General features: G+C 51.6%; 1 protein-coding gene across 6 annotated transcripts; it reads right to left on the reverse strand.

The window, feature by feature from the left end:
- CACNA1F (calcium voltage-gated channel subunit alpha1 F) lies at positions 1-25,064 on the reverse strand. 6 transcript variants are annotated; one of them, XM_023249415.1, is made up of 48 exons: positions 24,960-25,064; positions 23,047-23,299; positions 22,311-22,416; positions 21,949-22,088; positions 21,563-21,705; positions 21,327-21,479; positions 20,488-20,684; positions 20,287-20,390; positions 19,392-19,582; positions 19,033-19,125; positions 18,826-18,919; positions 18,628-18,654; positions 18,329-18,489; positions 16,973-17,198; positions 15,870-16,077; positions 15,657-15,777; positions 15,459-15,540; positions 14,484-14,529; positions 14,248-14,299; positions 13,677-13,830; positions 13,362-13,491; positions 12,830-12,889; positions 12,575-12,681; positions 12,396-12,483; positions 11,839-11,946; positions 11,699-11,751; positions 10,578-10,724; positions 9,559-9,760; positions 9,307-9,465; positions 8,385-8,495; positions 8,052-8,135; positions 7,220-7,240; positions 6,885-7,013; positions 6,490-6,555; positions 6,139-6,230; positions 5,296-5,455; positions 4,941-5,068; positions 4,567-4,663; positions 4,277-4,379; positions 3,912-4,013; positions 3,615-3,745; positions 3,236-3,370; positions 2,773-2,942; positions 1,626-1,751; positions 1,397-1,524; positions 1,178-1,290; positions 585-782; positions 1-305 (listed from the first exon to the last, which is right to left on the reverse strand). In XM_023249415.1, exons 1-48 carry the CDS (start codon positions 24,982-24,984, stop codon positions 75-77), a joined length of 5,955 nt encoding a protein of 1,984 aa, XP_023105183.1. In that variant the 5' UTR covers positions 24,985-25,064; the 3' UTR covers positions 1-74. The 6 variants fall into 6 exon arrangements, with proteins under 6 accessions (XP_023105183.1, XP_023105184.1, XP_023105185.1 ...); XM_023249416.1 differs by lacking the exon at positions 7,220-7,240; XM_023249417.1 differs by lacking the exon at positions 585-782.
- Positions 25,065-25,332: the final 268 nt, after the last annotated feature.

Here is a 25,332-nt window from a genome sequence, read left to right on the forward strand (position 1 = left end):
TGTAGTCCATGCCTGTCTCCCTCTGGGGAAGGGAGAGCAGGAGGTTTATTGAGCAGTGGAGGACAGATGGGAATTCAGAGGGCATGGACACAGGCCATTTCGTCTCCCAGGTCCTCCTCATCTAAGCGAGAGAGGATGGATTCCTCATCACTATAGAGTGAGCTGGTCCCCTGTGCCAGCAGATCACTGGCAGCACTGTCCATCTCGTCCAGTGTCAGGCGACACGCATCTGCAATCTCCTGCTTGGCCAGGGCCACAAAGCGTGGGTCTCGGGCAAAGAGGCCCAGGCCCTCAGAGATGAGCACCTGGGGGCACAGATGGGATCAGAGTTGACAGAGAGCACAACATGGAGCCAAAGCAGTGTGCACAGAGGGGTCAGTGTAGATAGATGATGCATGCATGAAGGTGTGCAGGGTAGTCACTGGGGACGGTCACACACACATCATGCTGAGCAGTCACAGAGCAAGGGGATAGACAGTTACATGCATAACACAGAGACTGAGGGCCTCTATTCCCTCCTTCCCAAGCTCCCACTTCCTCCCCTTCTCCCCCATCCCTCTTGCCCACAGCCCTGCTGGACTCACAGCCTCCACCAGGCTGTCAGCACTGCCCCTCTTGCCATGGCTGGAGTCTGAGTGGGTTCCAGGCACATGCAGACAGGTGAAGGTGCGCAGTGGACCACTGGATTTGCCGAGGTACCCCTCCCCCGCTGCACCCTCCTCCACCAATAACAGTGGGGCATATAGGAGCCGACCCCGCTGAGGAGGGGTTGCCCAGGAACCCTGGACCAGAATAAACATCAGGGGGATAATTATAGATGGGTGACGTGTGAAAGTTTAGGACTCAGCCCTGTGCCTACATCTTACCACCCCCACCCCTGCAAATACAGCTGGAGTCAAACTGAATGCATATAAATCAGACTTGAATTTATTTAAGAGCATAGAAGACCTGGGTTTAAATATGAGCTTTGCCACTTACTAGCTGTGTGATCTGGGGTAAACTTCTCTGAGCCTCAGTTTCCTCATCTGTAAACTGGAACTAACCTATGTCACAGGTACAGTGATGGTTTTGTGAATTCATACATGCCCCATTCCTCAGAAGATGTAGTGTGTTTGATAAATTCAGCCTAGGATGACTCTACCCTTCCAGACCTTAGCACCCTATTCCCCCATCTCACCTGCGCCCTGCTGGGGCCCGAGTTGCGCCCACGATGATAGGTGCCTGGGATGGGTAAATCTTCACAACTGCCCTGGCGCCGCAGACACTGGATAGTGAAGGAAGGCTTCCGACCTGGGGGTAGGGGAAGGCAGAGGGGGCGAAGAAGAATTTCAATGCCACCCCAGCCCTCTGCCCTGCTGGCCCTTGTGGGGCCCCCAGCACCCATGCCTGCTCTCACCTGCAGGTGTGGGGGGCAGCAGACGGCGGCGTGGTGCATTGTGGCCATCCACATATCTCTGGGGTCTGTGAGGTGGCAAAAGGATGGGGCGCAGGGGAGTCCCTGCCTGCTCATCTAGGTAGGAGAGCCTGTGCGGGAAAGAGGGCTGGGGGTGAGCTCAGGCTTGGGAATGGGTGATGGGGTTCCATTAGTTCTGCCCTCCTGCACATGGCTAATGGGCTCATCCTACATGTCATGGCCAGAGTCCTTGGCGGGGACTTCCTCTTCCTCATTCTGATTCTCTTGCTCTTTCGTTCCCTTGGGCTGAGAACTTTCTTCTTCTGGAATGGTGAAAATGAACCCCCCAGAGCTTCTCCTGGGGAAAGTGAAGCAAGTTAGACAGACCAGATCCACCACCCCCCCACCCCCCAGTATGTGGCCCTGCACTGCTGGTTCCTTCTTGTTCTGTGCCCCATCCCTACAGTAGGATTTTATTTATTTATTTATTTATTTATTTATTTATTTATTTATTTAACGTTTATTTATTTTTGAGACAGAGAGAGACAGAGCATGAACGGGGGAGGGTCAGAGAGAGGGAGACACAGAATCTGAAACAGGCTCCGGGCTCTGAGCTGTCAGCACAGAGCCTGACGCGGGGCTTGAACTCACTGACTGCGAGATCATGACCTGAGCCAAAGTCGGCTGCTTAACCGACTGAGCCACCCAGGCGCCCCAGTTTTTTTTTTTTTAATTGGGAAAACTCACATACCAGAAAATTAACCTGTCATCATTTTAAAATGAACATGGGCTTTCTTTTAATACATATTTCTCATGGGAAGGACACAACATTTAAAAAAAAAAATCAAAGTTGGCCTGTTGAAGAGACACCTTCAACACAAGAACTGGGGGTGTGTTGGGAGAGGTGAGGAGGAGGCTGTCAAAGTGACAGCTAGGTGTGACTTCATTTCATTCTTTCATTATCCCCATGAGATAAGTGCTATTATTATCCCCCTTTTACAGGTGACAAAACTGAGGACCATGGAAGTTCCACATTATGTGCTTTTGTTTGTTTGTTTTTGTTTTTTTTTAAGTAGGCTTCATGCCCAGTGTGAAGTCCAATGTGGGGCTTGAACTCATGACCCTGAGATCAAGACCCTAGCTGAGATCAAGAGTCAGATGCTGAACCACCCAGGTGCCCCTATGTGTTCTTTGTATTAAACCTTTGCATTGCCTTTCTCATATGAATCTCTTCTTATCCTCTATTCCCATCCGAGCCCTTGAGTCCCTTCCATCCTTCCCAAATTTCCATTCAAAGGCCCTCTTGCTCCTGAATTATCTCCATGTATTGGCTAGTCCCTGCCTTCCCTTACAATATCCCACCAGACCCTTGACCATACCTGTGGCCATGGGATCCAGCCTGGGGCACACTGGACTGTCTGGAATTGGGAGTCCCCCCATCATCGTCACTGGGCCCAAGGGAGAGTGAATCTGGAAGTCTGTCCCCAACAGGCAGAGATACAGAAATCACAGAACTCCGGCGAGATGGGGGCTGGGAGCCCGTTGGGGCCTGTGGAAGTCACAGGATTGAATGTTGCCATTCATGTTATCATATCTAAGTCACTTGGTCAGTGACACAAGTCACTTGGAGTTTATCTCCAATGACCTTACTAGGGGCTGAATCTGGGTCTCACCCTCCAACAGTGGATGGTAGTAGGTATCAAATAATACCTGTTTGCCTGTTTCGGGGGGAGTACTTCTCTGGGGGCCTCCCTTTCCCCAGAGGCAGTGTCAAAGTTACCTAAGGAATTGAAGAACTATTTCTACAATCAAATTCCCAGGGGAGTGAAAACTTGTCCTCACTGTGTATGTTTCTGGATCCTTCTTATCTTCCTCTTCCTCTCCCTCCTGCCCCTCTTCCTCCTCCTCTTCATCTGTGTCACAGGTGAGGGCCTGCCGGATCTCAGGACCCAAGTTCTGTAGGCTCCTTAGACCAGCCTGTGGGGGTGAAAAAATGGGGAAGGAAGGCAGCCCAGGGTCTAAATTTCCCTGTCCATGAGCCTGCTTCCTGTGCAGGAGTGTGGGGTGGGGGAAAGGGTCCCTCAGCCACCACTGACCCTTTGAGACCTGGAGCCTCAGTTTCCTCATCTGTGACATGGGTTCCGCGAGATCAAGAGGGCAGTCATCCTTAGCCACAGTCCTCCACATACTCCCACCCACGCACCCAGGCCCCTCTAAAGACCTGAAGAGCAGAGGAAGTGCTTGAGGGGGCCTCGCTCCCTAGTAGCCCCTTCTCCTTCCTCCGCCTGAATTTGCGGAAATAGTCCTGGATCAGAAATGTGGCGTAGAATTTGCCTACGGTGACCTCTTCCTCTGGGGGCAAGGGAGAAAAGTCAAGGTCACACAGGGGTCTCCTGTTACCCCCCTACCCAGAGCATAGGCTCCCCTTCGCCCCCCTCCATCCAGTGCTAGTTTTGTGATGGTGAGCAATCCTTTGACATTTGGGCGGGCTCAAGGAATTGGGGTGGAGCTAGCTTACCGTCAGCAGGGGGGATGACTTCATCTAGCAGCTTCTGCTTCATCCGCTTCCAGATCTTTTTGATGACAATCCGCAGCTCCTGATTGGCTTGTTCCAGGTTCCCTGCATCGGGAGAGGATGTGGGGCCTGAGCCAATAGGAAGAGCCCTTCACAGCCACTCCCTCCCTGTTGGAAGGGGCTTCACCAGCTTCTACCGCAGTCACACACCGCCCCCATTGAACTGGTGGGAAAACAGGCCTGGAGAAGCCAAAGTCACTCATTTCGAGGTTCAGAGACAGGAGCCAGGCCCATCACTCAATGAGTGATCCCTGCACCCTCCCCAGGGACTCTCCTGCTCTTGTCCTTTCTCCATCCCTCCCATGCACCTTCTGTCTTGATCTTCAAGGATGTCCGAACCAGGGCAAAGAGTGTGGCATTGAATGTCACTGTCCCATCTGAGTTGAGGGGCATGTTCATCGCCACAAGTCTCTACACACACCAGGGACGTAGAACTCACTTTGAGCAAATGCCAGGGATGAAGGCACTGGATGCCCAGGGGCAGAAACCTTTAAGGATAAAGCAAAACACACCCTCCCCACCCAAGGCACACCCCTGCCCACCCTTGCCATGTGATGGACAGCCCTCTCAGAGGTGGGGGGTGGGTGGGTGCACAGACCTTGCAGGCCACTCGGTGTGGGCACAGCTTCCCAAATCCCAAGGGGGGCTGGATCCGTCTCAGCAGGGCAACCACGTCCAGGTGCTTGATGCGGCCCCTGGGGCAGGTGGGGTGGGTAGGAGGCACCGCTGGATTGGAGATAACCCCTCCAGCCCTTTCTGAAGACTCCACCAGCTTATAAATACCTCCCCCACCAACACCCCAGAGCCAACCCTATCTATGGTAGTTGGGGAAGACAGAACAGAGGCAGTGGAAACTTGGGGCATCTATTGACTAGGTAATGGGAGGTACACGTCAGAGGTTCTGTGTCTGGGGGAATGGGTGGGGCAGTGCACTGTCCCCTGCAATCCCAGTTATGTGGATACATGTCATACTTGGCTCCAGGGTCATATTCAGACCAGATCCTCTTGAATTCATCGAGGTGATGGGGGCCCAGGATGGACCAATCTCTGGTTAGATAATCAAAGTTGTCCATGATGACAGCCACAAAGAGATTTATGATCTGTGGGCCAGTGAATAGTGGGGGTTAGGTGAAGGGCAGAGTAGGGTGTTGGGGGTTGGTGGGATGCTGAGGTAAACTTATGGTTACTGGGTCACAAGTTCCTGGGTTGATCTTGTCAGACCAGCCCTTTCACCTACTCTGAAGATCTGGGCTCCCCACCTCCTCCCCAGACCCCTCAGGGACAGCCCCCATGGCAATGGTGGTGGTTGTGGGGAAACGGTCCTCACCAGGAAGGCACAGAGCATGAAGAAACTGATAAAATAGGCGATGGCAAAATTGCTGCCACAGGTAAACTCCTCACCAGGGCTGATGTCAGACTCAGGGTCACACCGACTCCCAGGAAGGCTGGCAAGCATTATCTCCTGCCATGCCTCACCGGTGGCACACCTGGGGGGTCACACAAGGGGCCATCCTTGAGGGGAGGCTATGAAGTCATGGCAAGTGGCATTGAGGGGGCTGGAGGGGTGAGGAGATGATCCACTTCTTGCCAGGGGCTGTATCTGGCACAGATAGCATTTCAGTATTTTATTTTATTTTTTTAAGTTTTTTTAAAAAATTTATTTTTGAGAGAAAGAGCGAGAGAGATGAAAGAAAGAGAGCAAGTGCACGAAGCAGGGGATGGGCAGAGAGATAGAGAGGAAGAGAACAAATCCCAAGCAGGCTCTGCATTGTTAGCACGGAGCCCAATGTGGGGCTCAAACCCATGAACCATGAGATCATGACCTGAGCTGATGTCAGACACTTAACCGACTGAGACACCCAAGGGCCCCAGCATTTAGATATTTTAGAAGCTGGTGTGGCCAAGATGATGACAGTCATGTTCGTGTTTTACTGATGGGGCACTGAGGCCTAAGAAAAGGATACATCTTACAGCCAGAAAAAGGATGGCTGAGGCTAGATTATTATACAAAATTCTTCAAATCACAGCCAGAAAAGACCTCAGGCAAAATGTAGCCCCATGCTGCCCTGTTATTTCTACACCTCAGGCAGTCCAGGGCCCAGACAAGGGTATGTGAGCACCCAAGGGCATGCTGGGGACCAAGGTGGCAGTGGAGGGGGGTAGATGTCACCTGAACAAAAGTAGCACAGCCTGTGGAAAGGTCTGAAAATTGTTGTTTCGGTTGATCTGTGTGCCATCTTGAAGAGCCACTTTACCAAACATCTGTGGGCACACAGGGCATGTGTCAGAGGGGCGAACCCATGCCCCTACAAGTTGTCACTCATTTCACAACTTCTAATACTCAAAGGATCCTCACAACCCTGATGTGCAGTCACTGCACATCCCATTTCACAGGTGTGTGGACTGACTCAGCATCAACCAGCTTGTATTTCAACCCACCACCCTCATTGTGTATGAATTCTTACCCAACACCCCTCAGCAGAAGTGTGCCTGAGGGATGCTACCTAGGGTCCCCACTTGCCTGCATCCCAATGACTGCATAAATAAAGAATATCATCGCGATGAGAAGAGCCACATAGGGCAAGGCCTATAGGGGTGGAGAGGAGGATAGATATTCAGGTCCAGGCAGAGAACTATAAGCCCCAGAATACACTGCTTCCTCAAGTCTGGGCTTGATGAGAGATGTGGCCCATCCCCAAAGTTCCCATGACTACCAGTGTCTCCCAAATGTGGACACGGTACTAAATACAATAGAATAAGGTTAGTGAGGCCAAGGTATGTTGGGAATTGGGAGCCTAGAAAAGAGAGAAAACCGGAAATGGTAAATTGCAGATGGATATGGCACACTGGGAGATGCAGTTCAGGTTGAGAGGTATGAGATGTGGGTGAGGGGTGGTCAAAGGGACGGGAGCTTACCTGGAAGGACTTGATGAATGTCCAGAGCAATGTGCGGATTCCTTCACCTTTACTGAGAAGCTTCACTAGCCGCATGACTCGGAAGAGGCGAAAGAAGGTGATGGAAATGCGAGAACTGTCTTCAGAGCTCTGAGGTTGAGGGTGTGGTGGGTATGATCAGTCTACAGTTTCCCCAGTCACCTCCCTATCTCATTCTTTGGCCCTCCCAGCCCCCAAATCCCTCAGAACTCAGGCCCCAGGGTAGTCAGAGAACATTTCTAAGGACTTTTAAGAAGCAAGGAAGGGCAGGTAGGTGTGGAAAGAAGCATAGAGTCCCTGTTGTGAGGTGGGGGTACCTCGCCAAGGTGGCCACCATTCTGAAGGGAGATACAGCCAAGACAGAGGTGACAGGATATGATGAGATCACAGGCCCAAATGAACATAGGAGAAATGATGTAGCAGATATAGGGGATAATGGATGGTAGAGTCATTATTCAAGGGATTATGGAGAAGGTTATGTGGCAGTGGGTCAAGATGGTTGTGGGAAAAGTTGGCAGTGAGGGTGGAAGGGAAAGAAGAAGGTACAGGAAATGATGGAAGAGAGACAATGGAGCCAATGGAGGAAATGATGGAGCCAGTGGTTTCATGAGATGATGGAGTTGAGAGAACCGATGGAGGACCCAATGGAGAAGCCAGCGATGAAGATATGGAACCAGCAGCATTGTCGATTGAGGTGATAGAACCATGGAGGAGATGATGGAGCCAATGGTACAGTCATTGGTGATGACAGAGCCGTGAAAGACCCAGTGTCGGAGACAATGGAGTCAGTGGTGGAAATGGAGCCAATGAAGTAGTCAGAAGAGATGGCAGGAGTTGGTGGAGATGATGGAGCCAATGGAGAGGAATGTAGAGGCAATAGAGGAAATAATATAAATAAAAAGAGAGTCATTTTAGGATATGACAGAGCCAGAGGATAGGTTGCAAATGGAATAAGGGAGTTGGTGGAGGGGGACTTTGGCTAAACCTGATAGGGACTCAGGAGATATAGAGCTAGAATGAAGAGCACTGAGTCTTCAGGAGTAGGATGGAGGTGAGTGAGGCACCTACTCATGTGAAAGAAAGACCTGGGGTTGAGGCGGGGGAAGGTTGGTAGGGGAAAGGTGGGTTAGTGGAGAGGCCAGTCCTTACATTGACTTCAGTGACGGCAATGTCCACTACGCTGCCCACCACAATAAGAGCATCAAACGTGTTCCAGGCATCAGCAAAGTAATGCTGTAGGCAGGAAAAAAGTAGAGCCCTGTCTTCTCAGAGCTAGCATAGGGGACCAATAGTGGTAGGGGACATTGGGGAGGCAGGGCCCAGCTTGGACCACATGATAGGCCTGCATATGGACCCCTCTCACACCATGGTCTCAAGAGTCCTTGGTTCCTGTTCCCTGCCACCTCCCCCAAGAGCTCTGCAATGATCTCCACCCTAAGGAATTCACCCACTGCAGGAGATTCTAAGGCTCGCAGGAGGCACCTTGGGTTTGAAGGCAATGATTTTGAGCACCATCTCAACAGTGAAAAGGCCAGTGAAGACCATGTTGAGGATGTCCATGGCGTAGTTAAAGGGAGCAGTCTGTTCATAGTGCTGGAGGAGAAAGTCAGGTGTGAGTACAGAGCCTGAGGCAGAGACCTCCCCACCCACAACAAAATATTTTCTGGCTTGGACTGAGGTGAGTCTGGAGATGAGATAGCATGATGGGTTGGCCAAATCCCTCACACTGTCTGTTTCTCAATAAAGATATTGGAAAGCCCAGCTCTTGATCTCCTGGCTTTCCTTGCATCTACTTCTGACTAAGAAAGAAACAGAAGTCTGCTGCTAAGTAGTTTCCATGAAAACTATTTTTGCTTTCCAATAAAAGGCTCAAATGAGGAGAGCCCCGGGTACAACCTTCCCTCATTTTTCCTGCCTTGAATGCGGTTTTGATGTCTAGAGCTGTGGCAGTTATCTTGTGATAATGAAGCAACAATCATGAGAATGAAAGCCAACTTGCTAAGAATGGTGGAGGAGAAAGAGCCTGGATACCTGATGAACTGTAATCAAACAGCCCACCTCTACACTTCTTGTTATGTGAGGTAGCTATCATATATTGTTGACTCCACTATGCACATCTTTTCACATTTAGAACCTCTGACACTGGGGTACATTTCACAATCAATGGCAACTTACAATGGCCATCTGCCATTTCCCCTATATTCTTACATCTCTTAAGTCAGGATGCAACTGACAATTATTGGCCTTAGATGTGAAGAAATGTGGCAAATATTTTTATAGCTTAATCTCTGTCAGCTGGGGGTTTTGCACTTGCAGCCTAAAGCATTCCTAATGTTTCCCAGGGGGCTGTGTGGACAGAATAGGGTCCAGTGTCTGGCAGGAGTCAGGGTGGGGGAGATCAGACCTGCATGGCTAGAGCAACGGTGTTGAGCAGGATGAGCAGGAACATGAGATACTCGAAGGCAGCAGAGTTCACAGCTGCCCACACGCGATACTGATGTGGGTTCTTGGGGATGTAGCGGCGGAGTGGCTGGGCCTTGAGGGCATACTCCACACACTGGCGCTGCATATGGGTGCAGGGCATGAGTGAGCTTGGTATCTCAAGGCAAGGAGGTGGGGAGGGGTTGGTGGCCATAGGTCAGGGGTCAGAGGTCACCTGGTTCTTGTCCAGCTCACAGTTTTGGTACTCTTGCTCGCCTTGGGCACGGAAAGTAATGATGACAAAACCCACAAAGATGTTCATCATGAAGAATGCAATGATGATGATGTAGACAATGAAGAACACTGAGATCTCCACGTGGTAATTATAGATAGGGCCCTTGTCCTCTGCGTTTGCATCGATGGCCTTATATAGTAGACTGGGGAGCCAATGGTGGTAGATGAGGAGATATCCCAGCCCCCTTCCAGACATGCCCCCAGATACCTCATAACAAACACTCCAGAATCTCCTGCTTGGCATCCCAAAGACCCCCAAATCCCATGACCTAACCACCTTAGACCTCCACACATACCCCAAGAGACCCCCACCTGACCTCAAAGACCCCCAATTCCCTGTCTCAGCCCTCCAGAGACCTAAAGATCCCCATACAACCCTCTAGAGAATCCCTACCCTGGTCCTCCAAGACCCTCAAATCCCTTAAGTTCCCACATATCCCTAAATATCCTTCTCCAGCCACCAGGAAATCCCCATGCAGCTCCCCAGAACTCCTCCACAAGCCTCCAAAGATCTCTAAATCCTGTCCCATAAACTTGGATTCCTTGCTCCATCTCCCCCAAAGATCTTCAACTAGTACCCCTAAAGACTTGTACATCTCTCTGGAAACCCCTGAATCTCCAGCTCCATCTCCTCTGAGACCTCCCCCAGTGTCCCCTCCAGACCTCTACCTAGTCCCCCCCAAAATCCCACACCCAGTCCTCTCTAGACTTCCACCTAGCTCCTCAGAGACCTATACCCAATTCCTGGAGACACCCCTTACCCAGTTCCCAAAGCATCCCCAGCCAACTTCTGGAGGACCCCCAGCCAGTTCTTTGATATGCCCACCAGTCCCCCCAAAACCCTATCCAGTCTCAAGAGACCTTTATCACATCCCAAGGTACCTTCCCACCCATCCCAAGAAGACCCTAGCATAGACTCCTGCCCTGTTCCCTGCCCATTTCTGGGGCCCTGCTCCTCACGCAGGCCAGCCTTCGAAGGTGGAGACAGTGAACAAGGCCATCATGGCTGAAAGGACATTGTCGAAGTTGAAATCGCTGTTGACCCAGAGCCGCTCCCGGACGAGGGGCCGTGATACATCTCCATCAGGGTAGACCAGGAAGGAGCCCCTGTGGATGTTGCAGACAGGCTGGGTGGGTGAGGAGGGGTGGGGATCTGGGGAAAGGGGACTGAGGTGCAGAGCATGGAAGTAACAGGGCAGAGTGGTAGAGTTGGATATCCTGTCCCCCATTTACTGGCTGGGTGACCTTGGGTATTTAACCTCTCTGTGCTTCAGTTTTCCCTATCTATGAATTAAGGATAATACAACATATTTCCTGACTTGTTACAAGGATTAATTAAGTCACTCAATGAGAATAGTGTCTGGCATTAGTTGGTACCATATATATTAGCTATCATCACCATTATAATCATCACCACCCCCAAGAAAAAGTAACACTAATAATCAACATTTATCAGCACTAAGTATATGCCAGGCACTGTTCTTGGCTTTACATGTAGTAACTTTACATTGTAGTACACTCTCCATGTAGTAACTCACTTACTCCTCACCATCACCTTGTGAGATCTGCACTCTTTTTATCCCCATTTTTCAGTTAAAATGGGATTCAGCAAGGCTGAGAAATGTACCCATGTCTCATGAGATGAATTTGAACCAGGAATGCCTGACTTCAAAGCCCATGCTTTTAACCACTACCCTCTACAGTAATCTGGAAATGGAAGCCTGGGATTTGGTGGCAGTGATGGTGGGTGGGGGGAGTATTTGGAGATTTCTGGGGAGTCTGGAGTAGAATGTAGGTAACTCTGGAGAATATGGAGAGGGGTTTGGGGGAGGTATTGGGGGGTTTCTTAGGGGTTGGTGAGATATGAGGGCCTCTTCAGCTCTTGGGAAAGTTTTGGGGGTATATCTTGGGGCCTTGGGGAATTCACGGTGTTTGGGGGGCCTTGATAAAACTTGAGGGAGTCTCTGCAGTTCTTAGGAGGAAGCTCTAAGGATTCCAGGGGCCTTGGTGAGATCTAGGAGCCTCTTTGGCTTTTAGTAGGGGTCAAGAGCTCCACAAAAGGCAAGGTTTTGAGCACTCACTTGCATTCTTGGGGGGTGTGTTTGGCCTCATCAGTGCAACTGTAGAATTTCCCCTGTATGGAAGATATTTGTCAGGCAGGTTCACCCTTTACTCCCCACCTTGACCCATGCCTGGGCCTCCTTCCAGTGTTTCCTCCCACCTTGAAGAGCTGCACGCCAATGCAGGCAAACATGAATTGCAGGAGTGTGGTCACAATCATGATATTCCCGATGGTCCGGATAGCCACGAACACACACTGCACCACGTGCTGCAGGCACCCACAAATATGGCTAACAAACACTGCGGGCCACAGCAGCCTGGGGTAGGGATTCTGGGTGTAGATGGGGCTCAGGGACTTGGGCCGGGGACATCTGGTCATGGATCAGGGATGTGTGGTCAGGGACATATGGTCAAGGGGCAGTGCTACGGGCCAGGGACGTGTGGGCACCAACGAGGAATAAGTGTTTACCAGGAAGGGATATGTGGTCACATTTCAGGAACTTGTATCAGAGAAATGTGGCCATTGATAAGGGATTTATAGTCACTTGTAAGGGACATGGGTGAGGCCACATGATCAGTGGTCAGGGATGTGTGGTTACATATTGGGTCCAGGCTGTGCGGTCATGCACCAGTGCAAAAGGTCAGTCTGATTAGAGATCTTGGCCCTTGCAGTGGGGCAGGGCATGGGTCCTGTGGATTTGGGTGGGGCTGGGTTACCTTGAGTCCCTTGGCCCTGTTGATGGCTCGGAGAGGCCTCAGTACTCGGAGGACTCTCAGAATCTTCACCACTGAGATGGCACTGGAGCTGGGGAGGGGTCAGTCCTCAGGCCCTGGCCCAGGCTTAGCTTCCGTTCTGGGAGGACTGGAGTGGGCAGGGGGTAGGGAGAGTCACTCACTGGATACCAAAGGAGATGAGGGACACGCTGACCACCAGCAGATCCAACAGGTTGAACCAGCTACGGCAGAAAGAGCCTCGGTGCAGGAAGGCCCCAAACACTGTCATCTGTGGAAGGGTAGAGGGACATCAGGCTAGACTCCAGGTGTGGGGATAGAGAGGGGAGGAGGGTATGGAAACAGGAGAGGTGGGCTGCAGGGGTGGGTGCAGAGTGGATTGGGGCAGCTGGGGGTACGACTGGGGGCTTGTTAGTTACCTTTAGTAAAATCTCCACAGTGAAAATGGAGGTGAAAGCATAATCGAAGTACCCTAGAATCTGGCGGGCAAGAGAGGCAAAGCCACTGAGTCATAACGGGGGGGAATCCTAGGTGTGTGTGTGTGTGTGTCTGTATGCACCTCTCTGTAAGTTTTCCTGTCCCTCCCTCCCCCTCTCCTTCCTCTCTCATCATCATCAAGGACTTCGCTATAAGGCAAAAGTCTTGGCCACCAGAAAGACTGGGGTTCAGATTTGGGCAGATTTGGGCTCTTCTACCTCTGCTCATCTATATTGGTGCCATTGGCCTGCTCAACCTCTCTAAGCCCAAGCTTCCTCCTCAGCCAAATACTGATTTCCCTGGTGTTTCCCCAAGTGTGCACAGTAAGGGCTGGCACCTGCAGCAGCTGCCATTATCACTCTTCTCTTTCTGCCCAACTAGGATCTTCTCTGTGTCTCCAGCCTGGCCCCAGCTTGTGCCCAGCAGGACCCCCCTAGGAGTGTCCCCCCCCCCAGCCCCCAGCCAAAGGCTCACGTGGTTGCGGAAGGAGTGGGCTCGGATGGGGTCCTCAGCGGCCAGGGACACGCTGCTGAGGATGATGAACACCAGGATAAGATTGGTGAAGATATGATGGTGGATGAGGGTGTGGCAGGCCTTCCTCAGCCTGGGGAGTAGGGAATGGGTTTTGGTCAGAGCCCAGGACCCCAGAGTTGGTTGGGAGAGCCCAAGGGACACAGTTCAGGCTCTGTTGAATCAGGCCATGCACCTGCCAGAGCCCTGGCTGCTTCCTGGCCCTCCACCTGCTCTATTCCCTCCTGCCTTGGCCCCCTACCCACTCCCAGCACTCACGGGTTCGTTTGGCTGAGACAGAAGAAGGCACTGCCCTCAGGGATGGGTACCACCTTCTCCTTGGGTACAACTTCTTGCAGGAGTTCCACATGCCCTGCACCTTCTTCCTCCTCTTCTTCCTCTTCCTCCTCCTCCTCCTCTTCTTCCTCCATGCCTGGCACCAGAAGAAGATCAAAATACAGACAATTAATTGAGAAAATGTATGTAAAGCACCTACAACAGTGCTTGTCATGTGGCAAACTCACTGTTGTGTCTCCAGCACTTAGAACAGTGCCTGGGGCATAGTAGAAGCTGAGGAAATGTGTGTTGAATGAACATCACTATCCTCACAGTCAAATACACACTATTTTATAATAAAGGCTCTGAGAAGTTCTGCAGTAAAACAAAATGTCTGTTTCTCTTCTTTAATCTCAACATCCCAAATGGTGTTGGCCAAACCCCAAGCCTATTATTTTCAAGATGATTTCAGAAAAGGCTTCTGCTCAGAGAGAGGGGTCTCAGGGGTCAAGAGCTCTGCCCGGGTGCTGTCTCTAAGGTCCCACACCTCCTCCACCTGCCCCTGCCCACTTGCCTGCTCCTTCATTCTTTCTGCCCTCCTCTTCCTCATTCTCCCCACCAGGTGCCTGGGGACAGAAATATGGGGGTCACTGATGGTGGGGGAGGCACTATAGGATGGACCCAGGGGAGGCACGGAAGGAACACAATAATGGAGGAATGCACAGGCAGAAGATGGGAGTTAAAGATATACACATATACAGGTATTGATGGTAATGGGAGGTATAGACAATGCCCAGGCTTCTAACTCACCAATACTCCATTTTCCTGTGGGGGATTCCCCTCAGCACTCTTCTCCCTGTGTGAGGAAAGGGGGAGTGATTGCCAAGGTTTGCAGTAGATAGGCAAAGCTTAGGGGGAGTCAATGTAGTCAGAACAGACCTTTCTGAGGTCCCATAGAACCTCCCTGCTTCCGCCCTCATCCTCACAGTCTGTCCTTTTCACAGCAGCCAAAGGGGTCCTGTTAAATCTTAAGTCTGGCACATTCTTCGTCTGATCACACCTCTCCCATGGCTCCCACTCACTTAGAGCAAAAACTGAAGTCCTTGCCATGCCCAGAATGCCCCTAGTATGGCCTTCTTATTCTCCCATTTGAGCTCACCTCCTACCACTCTCCTCCTTGCTCACCCCACTCAAGACTCACTGATTTCCTTGGTGGTTTTTGTGAATGTGCTGAATGTGCACCTCAGGACCTTTGCACTTCCTTTCCTTTTGCCTTGAGCACTCTTTCCCCAGATATTTTCATGGCTCACTCCCTCACTTCACTTGGGTCTCTGTTCAGCGGTCACCTCCACATAGAGGCCTTCCTTGACTACCCTAACCAAAATAGCAATCTTCATTTCTCTCTATTCTTTTATTCCATTTTCTTTGCTTCATTACATATTATTAATATATATTTAATTAAGTTACATTATATATTCATTTGTTTGTGTTTTGCTTGCCTTCCCTAACTTCATGAACATGTTAGCTTCATGAACAGGTTAGCTTCATGAAGGTGAAGACTTTGTCTACCTTGACCCCTCTTGTCTCCTCAGTGTCTAGAATATGGCCTGGCACAAAGTAGGTGCTCAATGAATGCATGTTGAATGAATGGGGATTGGCAGATTGGATCTGGGGATATGGATTGCCAGGGTGGCTGAGGCATCTCTGATGGTGTGGGATGTATGTGTGGGGACCCAGTCAGGGATCCCAGGGAGAGACTGTCTTGATGGCAGAGCCAGACATCACCTGCCCTTGTCTTTGGCAGTTCCTGTGTCTCCACTGGCCAGGTTATCCACAGCAATGGCGAGAAACACGTTCAAAAGGATATCTGGGGTGAGTTCAGGCTGCAAAGGTTGAAGAAGCAGCCTGACTGTGGGCCATCAACAACCCCCTATCTTACCCCATGTTCTACCAACATCCAGTCCCCCAAAGTTCCAAGGATACAGTTGCCGCAGATGAAGAGGATGATGAAGTAGATGCAGACCAGCATTCCTGGGAAAAAGGGGCCACCATAGGCCATGATACCATCGTACATGACCACGTTCCAATCCTCACCTGTCAGGATCTGAGGGTGGGAGTTCACTGTGAATCTCTTTGGACCCCCCACCATATGGTCCCCCCCCCCGACCCACCTATTCCATGCTTTCCAGGCCCCACCTGAAAGACAGTGAGGAGGGCCTGGGGGAAGGTATCGAAGGTGCTTCGCTTGGTGTGGGTCTGATCAAAGTTGAACTTGCCCCCAAACAGCTGCATGCCAAGCAGGGAGAAGATTATGATAAAGAGGAAGAGAAGAAGCAGCAACGATGCGATGGATTTCATTGAATTGAGCAGGGATGCCACCAAATTGCTCAGAGATGCCCAGTGCCTAGAATAGAGATGGAGGGTGGACATGTCCAGTGGTGAGTCAGGGGCAAGGGCAGGATGTCAGCTTGGGATGCACTAGGGGTGGACTGGGTTAAAATGAACTTTGGAGTTGGGTTGAGGTGAAAATAAGAAGTGAGGGGAAGATTGAGTTTGGGGTTAGGGTTTGTGTTAAGGGTGTAATGACAGATGAAATTAGGATGGAGGTTATATGGAAGTTCATGAAGTTAGAATTGGGTTCAGGTTGGGACTGGGGCTGGGATTGCGGTTAGGAACTATAGCTGGGGTTGGGGTTGGGGTTAGGGGTTAAGAGAGTATTTGGTGTTTTAGATGGCTGAGTTGGGGATAAAGTTGTGTTTGAGAGTTGGATAGAGGAGGGGATAGGGATGAGATAGAGTCTGGGGCTGGAGTTGCAGCTGGAGATAGGTTGCTGGTTAGGAGCTAGGGACATGGAGGTTGTGGTTAGTGATGGGACTGGGGCTGCAAGTTAGGGATGAGATTGGAGATGGGGCTGGCTTTGGGATTGGGTGTTGGGGCTGTAAATGAGTTTGGTATAATGAGTGGCTGGGGATTGGAGTTAGAGATGGTGTAAGGTTAGGGATGAGTATGGAGTTGAGTTCAGAGATGGTGCTGGGAATAATGTTTTAGCTGGAGCTGAGGTTGAGGAAGGGGATGGAAATGGAGTAGACACCCTCCCCAATGGACTTTAATTTCCATGAGGCAGGAACTTGTGTCTGCTCTGATTCCTGGGGGTTCCCAGGACCTGGAAGGGTGTCTGGCCCTCAGTATGCCCTCAATGGATATTTGCTAAATGAACGGTGATGCAGATAGTCACTGGAACTGGGGAGGGAGCTGTTGGGGTTGTGCTTGGGGCCCCAGTCCTCCCCCGCCACACACACCTAGTGACCTTAAAGATCCTGAGGAGGCGCACACATCGGAGCACTGAGATGCCCAGGGGCTGCATGGCGCCCACCTCCACCAGGGTGGTCTCCAGGATGCCCCCACAGACCACAAAGCAGTCAAAGCGGTTGAAGAAAGAAGAAACATAAGCAGAGGGGCCAAGACCGTACAACTTGAGAAGCATCTCCACCGTGAACAGACAGAGCAACACTTTGTTGGCATACTCTGTGGGGAGAAGGACAGAGGTGACCGAACTGGCCAATTTCCTTGGAGATGTGCAGGGAGGTAGGGGCCACAGGGCAATCTGAGGTAGCTGGTATCAGGCAAGACACAGGTTGGTGGTAGCACTAGGGTTAGGAATTTGGGTGAATTTATAGGTCAGAGTGGGTGAGGTTTTGAGGGGCTCGGAACTGGGGTGAGGGGCAGAATTGGGGTGGGGGCCTTGGTGAGCCTCCATGAGTTCAGGAAAACTCCAACTCAAAGGTAGCATTGGAGTCTGGGGTTTAGTTGGGACTGAGGCTGGTTTGAGGCTTGCAGTGAGAAGTGTGTTCAGTATTCAGGTTGGGGTTGAGGTGAAAACAAGGAATAGTAAGAGCTAACACTTAATAGCACTCTATGTGGGTCCAGCAATGTTCTAAGCACCTTTCACTTCAACTCACTTAATCCCCCCCAACCACCCCATGAAGCAGATAAAATTACTGTCCCCATTTAAAAAAAATGTTTTATTTATTTATTTTTGAGAAAGAGAGATGGAGAGTGAGCAGGGGAGGGGCAGAGAGGGAGGGAGACAGAATCCCAAGCAGGCTCTGCGCTGTCAGCGCAGAGCCCTATGTGGGGCTTGAAATCATGAACCCTGAGATCATGACCTGGGCCGAAGTCGGATGCTTAACCTACTGAGCCACCCAGGTGCCCCATATTGTCCACATTTTGTAGATGGGGAAACAGAAACATGGAGGGGTTAACCCATCCAGACAGTGTGGAGTTAAGATTCTGGACTCTGGAGCCACCTGCCTGACTCACTTACTAGCTGAGTCCTGGGATTAATCAGTGAACTCTTCACTACCTCAGTGCTCAGTACTCTGTGCCTTAGCACTTAATTCACACAAGGTTTTGGTGAAGAGAAATTGAGTTAATACATGTAAAGTGCTGAGAATGGAGCTTGATGCACACAAGTGCTACATAAGTGTAAGCTATAACATGGGGTGGGACAAGCTAAGGTTTCTGCATTTATTAGGGCAGGAATGCAATGTCTGGGGGGTCTGAGGAACCCTAGAGATCCTGGACTTGGGTTTCTAGGGTGGAGGGAATTGGGGACTGGGGAAGAGGGCTGGCAGTCCGCGAGGGGAGGTACGCACCCTGGATCTGCGTGAGCCATACGGGCTGTCCGTGGTGCTCTGAGGCGATGGTCAGTGTGTTGAGGAAGACGAGCAGCAGCACGGCCCAGTAACAGGCATTGGACTTCACCGCCCGCCGGCAGCGTGCCCGAAGGCCCCGATTGGCTCTGCGGAGGTGGCGGCTGAGGGGAAATGCGAGCCCACTGATGAAATCACCTACCTAAACCAGGCCTGGGGGTGCTCAGTTGGGTAGCCCGGTGGTCATGGGGGACTCGGAGGTGGGGTTTACAAAGTCATGGGGTCCAAGGATCCCAACTCACCAGACCCTGGTTTTCATGATCTTGTTTCTGGAAAAGAGGAGGATGGGAGGTGGGCGTCATAAAGGACCAAGGGGCAGTCAGTGGCTGGGGTTGGAGGTGGGGGGCTGGGATCGAGGTTTGAGGGTAAAGTAAGGACTGGGGTCAGGGTCTAGACGGGGTTCTGGGCTGGGTCAGGGGTTAAGGGCTGCGGGCCCTCACAGGCAGCGTGTACAACCGGCCAGAGCCCCCTCCTCCTCTTCCTCATCGCCTGGGGTCTCTGTCATCGAACCAGTGTCACTGGCTGGGAGGCTGGCTGTGGTCGGGGTGGGAATAGAGGTCAGTCCGTGAAGACCCAACGGCTCCACACTTGGCTTTCTTCTCTGTCTACCCATCCCGTCCCCCTCCCCAACCTGGATGGACTCTCACCGTGGCTGCTGGTGGAGTGTGTGGAGCGGGTGGAGTGACTGAACCAGCGCAGACGTCCACGTCTCCTAGTGGTTAGCTCTGCCAGTTGTGGCCCTGCAGGGTGGGGAGGACATTTGGGGAGCATGGCCTGAGGCTGGGTTAGGGCCAGGCGTGCGCGTATGGCAGGGGGGCTGTTACTTGGAATCTTTGTTCTGGGTATAGTCTGGGAAGGGTATTGGGGTCTGCGTCTGGGTCTGTATTCTAGGTCAGAACTGGGGGCTGGGCCTGGAGTCGTTGCCGGTTGGGGCTGGGTCTCAGGAGGGTAGCCCACATCTGAGGCACGCGTGGGGCAGGGAATGGGCCAGACTGGGATTGCCTACGGTGGCCAGCCCGGCCCTCTTCAGCCATAGAACCAAAGTTGCCATCAGCTGAGGACTCTTCGATGTCCAGCTCCTCTGCCTGCATGATCCAGTCCAGGTAGCCCCGGAGGTCCTCCTCCAACTGCTGCTTCTCCCGAAGCTTCTGGAAGTCCCCTCGTGCTTTTGCCTTCTCCCTCTCCTTGGAGAACTCTCTGAGGGAGGAAGATAGAGGGCTGGGAGGGGGGACCACCCTGGCTCCCATGCCTTTACCATTCCAGCCTCACCGGCCTCCTTGCTGTTCTTTGAATAGGTCAAGCACATTCTAGCTTTGCAGAAGCAAAGGCTGTTCCCTTTGCTTGGAACACTTTCCTCCAACATCCACATGGCCCATTATCTCATCTGTGTCACATTTCTACTCAGATAACACCTTCTCAAGGAGGTCTGTCCTGATTGTCCCTATTTATAATTGCAAGATTTGCCCATTTCTATTTTTATCCATCCTTTCTTTCCATAACACAGATTCCATACGAAACACTACATATGTGAGTCGCCTGGCTGACTCAGTTAGTAGAGCACACGAGTGTCAGGGTTGTCAGTTCAAGCCCCATGTTGGGCGTGGAGTCTACTTAAAATAAAAAACAAAAATAAAAATAAACCACTATGGGTGTGCACGCATGGGTGTATACACAATCTACTGTGTATGTTGCTATTCTCTCCACCACAGTGTAATATCCAAGAAGACAGGGATTTTTGTCTTTTATTCCATTCCTAAAATGGTGCTTGCACACAGATGTTCAATGTTGACTGACTGCATGAAGGGGTATTTCAGATGGGTTCTGAAAGAGTGCCTAGGAGTGTGCTAGGAACAAAAAAAAATGGGAAAGGGACTATTGGCAAAGGTGTCTAAGCTTCTCACCCACTCAGGACACCAAGCACAAGGTTGAGGACGAAGAAGGACCCAAAGATGACGAGACTCACGAAATATAACCAGGGCAGCTCATACCCCATGGCATCCTGCATCTGGGGAGAGAGAGGGCATGCATCTCTCAGGATATGCAGACACTCTCGGAGGAAAGGCAGGTACAGTCTCGCGCTGTGCGCCCGCCATCCACCTCACCCAGTAGAGCACATCTGTCCAGCCTTCCATGGTGACGCACTGGAAGACCGTCAGCATGGCGAAGAAGAAGTTGTCGAAATTGGTGATGCCTCCGTTGGGCCCTGCCCAGCGCCCGCGGCACTCGGTCTGGTTCAGTGTGCATGCACGCCCCGAGCCAGAAGACGCACAGGGCGACGGGTCCTCCTCCGCTTCCACGTCTGTGGGGAGATCAGTTCCGATTTTGAAGCACGTCCCGCACCCCCCCCCCCCCCCCGCCCCGCCAGTCACGGCTACCTTGTAGCCCCGCCCACCTGGGAAGTTCAGTATGGGGTTCGAGATTTTTCTAAATCAAGGGCAAGGTTAAGCTCCTAACTCTGCTAGGTCAGGATTCTGAACCACTGGAAAGTTGTGAGTCCCAGCTACCGGTATCCGGGTAGTGGAACTGTAAAATTTAGGGTGGAATCTTGTAAATAACAGTGAGACTTGAGCCTGGGGGAGGAGTCCTGTGAATTGGGAAGGGTCTCTTGAAAATGGAGTGGGGGCAAGGCTCGGGCTGAGGTCTGGATGAAGGGCCTGAGTATATGGGGTCAGTCCTGGAGGATGGTGTCGAGTGCAGGGTAGGGCCTTGGCCTGTGAGTGGAGACTCATGATAGAGGGAGGAGCTATTAGCAAAGGGGAGGTTGTAGTCTGGGATTGAGGGCAGAGTCTTCAGTAAAGGGATAGGGCTTGCTTGTCTGGAGGTGGAGCCTAAGGTTGGGGGCGGAGTCTCGTGGATTTGAGTGGGTTTCAAGGAGAAGTGGGTGGGGCCTAGTAACCAGTGGAGGGGAGTGTCTTGTCCGGGGAGGGGTGGAATGGCTGACCAGATCCCAGGAAGTAACATGTCTTGTGCATTCGTCCAAGGAACAGTTCGAGTCCGATGATGGCATAAATGATGATGACGAACAGCACGAGCAGTGCGATGTGCAGTAGTGGCACCAGCGCCTTCATGATGGAATTAAGCACGATGTGCAGGCCTGTGGGGACCGAGGGGCGGGGTCAGCTTAACCCTCTCCTGCTCCCCTCCCCCACCTCCAACCCCCGGGGGCATGCCACTCACTTGGGACCCCAGACACCAGCCTCAGTGGCCGCAGCACCCGAAAAGCCCTCAACGCCTTCACATCGAAGCCCCCCGGCTTCCCCCCGGTATGTGGGGTGTCTCTCGGCCGACCAGGGCCCTGCTCCAGTAGCACGCTAAACAGCCTGGTGGGGTAGCACGGAATTAGGAGGCAGAGGTCCGGCCTTGGGCCCTCCCTCCACCCCTCTCTTCTCGGAAAAGCACAAGTCCCTGTAACTGGAAATGCAAACAAGTTTAAAACGTTAATATTCTTGATTCTGGCTGCCAGATGGAGGCAGTCGGAAGCAGACTTTCCCCTGAGTCCCGAATTCAGCGGGCCTGGGGTAGGAAGTTGAACTAAGGTGGGGGTGTCCCTCGCAGACGCGTACCCGACCACAACGATGATGAAGTCGAGTAGGTTCCAGCCATTGCGGATGTAGGCGCTGGGATGGAGCACCAGCCCATAGGCCACGATCTTGAGCACAGTCTCCACAGTAAAAATCACCAGGAATACGTACTCCACTTGCTCCTGAGGGCAGAGCCGGGGGTAAGGTGGGAGAGCAGGGAGTTATTTGGGGGTGGGGCTTGAGGGGGGCCGGGGAAGGGAAGCTTAGTCCAGGACCTAGGGTGGGGCTGGATGGGGCGGGCCATCTGGGTCAGAGAGGAGCGGGTGTGGGGAGGATTGAAAGGTTGTGGTGTGGTTCTACTGGGGCTGTATCTGGCTGGGGGTGGCGGGGGTGGTGAGCCTCACCAGGTTGTGGTTGGCAGTGTTGGAGTCATCCTCTGGGAAGGGGATGTAGACCCCCAGGGCTACACAGTTGGCAAAGATGGTCAGCAGGATGAGGATGTCGAAGGGCCTCAGGTGGATAGTCAAGGACCCAGGCAGATAGGCCTCAGAATATCCCCACATTCCCTTGGGGCCCTCCCCACCCAATGCTGACGCTTGACCCAAGGTAACCAGCCCTGACATTCCCAACCCCTGCCTTGACCAAGGCTTTGACTTTGAACCCCCTGGAAACCTTAGACATCCCCCACTCTTGCTGCGATTTAGTCTTTCACCCTTGACACTCCCCCTCCCCGCAGTGACCTTCACCTTTCTCAACTCACCCTCTAATCCAATTCTTGGCTCTTTTTTTTTTTTTTTTTTTGAGAGAGAGAGAGAGACAGAGAGACAGAGAGACAGAGAGGGAGAGAGAGAGAGACAGTGCAAGCAGGGAAGGGAAAGAGAGTGAGGAGGACAGAGGATCTGAAGCAGTTCTGCACTGATAGCACAGAGCCCATGTGGGGCTCGAACTCACGAACTGTGAGATCGTGATCTGAGCCAAACTTGGATGCTTAACTGACTGAGCCACCCAAGCACCCCCAATTCTTGACTCTTGATCCCTAGTGACCTCAGCCCTCCTCCATTCCAGCCCTGGCCTAATCCTTGATTCTTGGTACCCTGGTGACCCTCACCCCTGAGCCCTGCCCCTGGTTTCCAAGGATGCTTCCACTCCACAATGCTGATGCAGGACCGCCGCAGGGGGTTGGCCAGAGTGAGGCAGAAGAGCGCTCGGGGTGACCGCTGGGCACTGGCCACTGCCACTGTCTTGTGCTTACTGTGCTGAGTCCTTCGCTTAGGGGTCCCCAGGCCTGATGCCCCGCTGATTTCTTCACCCCCTGATGCTGGAGGCCCAGGGCACAGCCCCCATTCAGGACCAGGGCCTGTCCCATTGGCTGGACTGGGCTCTGGGATGGCGTCTGTGTGGAGAAACCAAGTCAGGGAGGGACTGGGTATTAGGGCAATCATGGCTACCTCCTTCCTGATCCCATCCCAGTGTGTGGGGGAAGAAGAGCTTGTAAAATTAGGGAAAGTTGGGGGGTGCCTGAGTTAAAAATTGAGGGGTGAGAATTGGTGTTGGAATTGATTGGGGGTTGAGAGAGTTTATGGAGAACGGAGGGTGATGTTACATTTCCAAGTAGGATTTGCTGTTAGACTTGGTAGGGAGTTTAAATTGGCTTGGGGTAGGATTAAGCTGGAGGCAAATTTAGGGTTAAATTCGAGTGGTGGACTTCTGGGTTGGGTTTAAATACCGGTGGGAGTGGAGTGTGCTTGAGATAGGATTTAGAGTTAGGACTGGGTGTTTGAATGAGTTGGGGTTAGAATTAGGATCAAGATTAGGGTTAAAGTTAAGTTTGAATGGGATTTGAATTTGGCATTGGGGTTTTCAGCTTAGGCCATTCCCAATTCCCATGGCCTTGTTTCAGCCTCTGTGAGGCAGTAGGTTGGCTTGGTTAAGATCCCAAGCTTTGGAGAAAACAAGCTGTCTGAGTTTAAATCCTAACTCTGCCACTTGGTAGCTGTGTGTAGTCTTGGGAAAAATTGCACAACTTTTCTGAGCCTCAATTTCCTTATCTGTGTAATGGAGTGATAAGAGTACCTACATTTTAGAGTTGTTGTAAAGATTAATGAGTTTAGCATTCAGAATAATGTCTAGCATCAACTATTATTCCTATTTTGTAGGTAAGGAAATTGATGCAAAAAGAGATTAAGTGATTTGGTGAAGTGGCTGAATTGGGATTCAAATCTATGCAATTTCTTTTTTTTTAAATTTTTTAAATGTTTTTATTTATTTTTGAGAGAGACAGAGAGAGACAGAGCATGAACAGGGGAGGAGCAGAGAGAGAGGGAGACAGAATCTGAAGCAGGCTCCAGGCTCTGAGCTGTCAGCACAGAGCCGGACGCGGGACTCTAACAAGCCATAGTATCATGACCTAAGCAGAAGTCGGATGCTTACCCGACTAAGCCACCCAGGCACCCCAAACCTATGTAATTTCTGACTCCAAGCCTTCATGACTTACTACCACCAAGAGTGTTCATTCTCTCTCCTCTCTCTCTCTGTCCTTAAAAATGGATCTGCGCTCTTTTTGGAAAGTCAGAGACCTACTCACTAACAGTATTGATATCCAGACATTGGGGCTGAGGTTAGGTGAATTTAGAGCTCATAGTAAGGGCTGTATCTATGTTGGCGTTTAGACTCTAACAGGAGTTTGCCCTCTGGTTGATAAGGTTTGTGTTGGGATTAAGCTTGGGGCTGGCTTTGGAATTGGACTCAGGGTGGGCACTAAAATAGAGGTTGGGGCCAGGATTAGGGTCGGGATTCAGCTGGGAACTAAAGCTGTGGATGGGGCTGGGAGGCCATAGGTGCAGGGTCTAGGTCAGGCTGAGAGTCAGGGTTCAGGTGGTGGTAAGGCTATGTTTGTTGCTGGATGGGATGGAAACAGGGTGATGTGGTTCTGATCCCCTGGTGGCTCTCCGGGAGTGGGGTCCTGCTGGGTAGGAGATGGGTCAGAGGGACAGAGGGTAGAGCAGAGCCCAGGCTTGCTCCAAGGGTCTATAGGGGTGGAAGGCTGCTCTCACCTTTCCCGCCTTCAGATGCCGACATCCTCCTTTCGAGGTTGAAGAGCCATCTGCACACAGCCTCCCTCTCTTCCCCCAGCTTTAGAGAGATTAAGGTCACAGGGCGGGGCCATAGCAGGGTTGGATGGGAGGGTGAGTAGGGGCAAAGATAGGATATTTATGGGCCAGGGCTTGGCAACAGAAATGGCACTGATTTTTAAAAAATATTTTTGTAAAATACATATCAGCACCAGTCAGAAATTAAAATAAGAAAAAGGATATCACTTCCCAACAGTATCTGAACTTTGAAGTACATAGAGATAGACCTAACACAATATGCGTATGGGCAAGATCTCCATGGGAAAAAATGATCAAATATTATCAAGTGATTAAA

The sequence above is a fragment of the Felis catus genome, chromosome X (assembly GCF_018350175.1).
Source record: "Felis catus isolate Fca126 chromosome X, F.catus_Fca126_mat1.0, whole genome shotgun sequence".
Classification (NCBI taxonomy): domain Eukaryota; kingdom Metazoa; phylum Chordata; class Mammalia; order Carnivora; family Felidae; genus Felis; species Felis catus.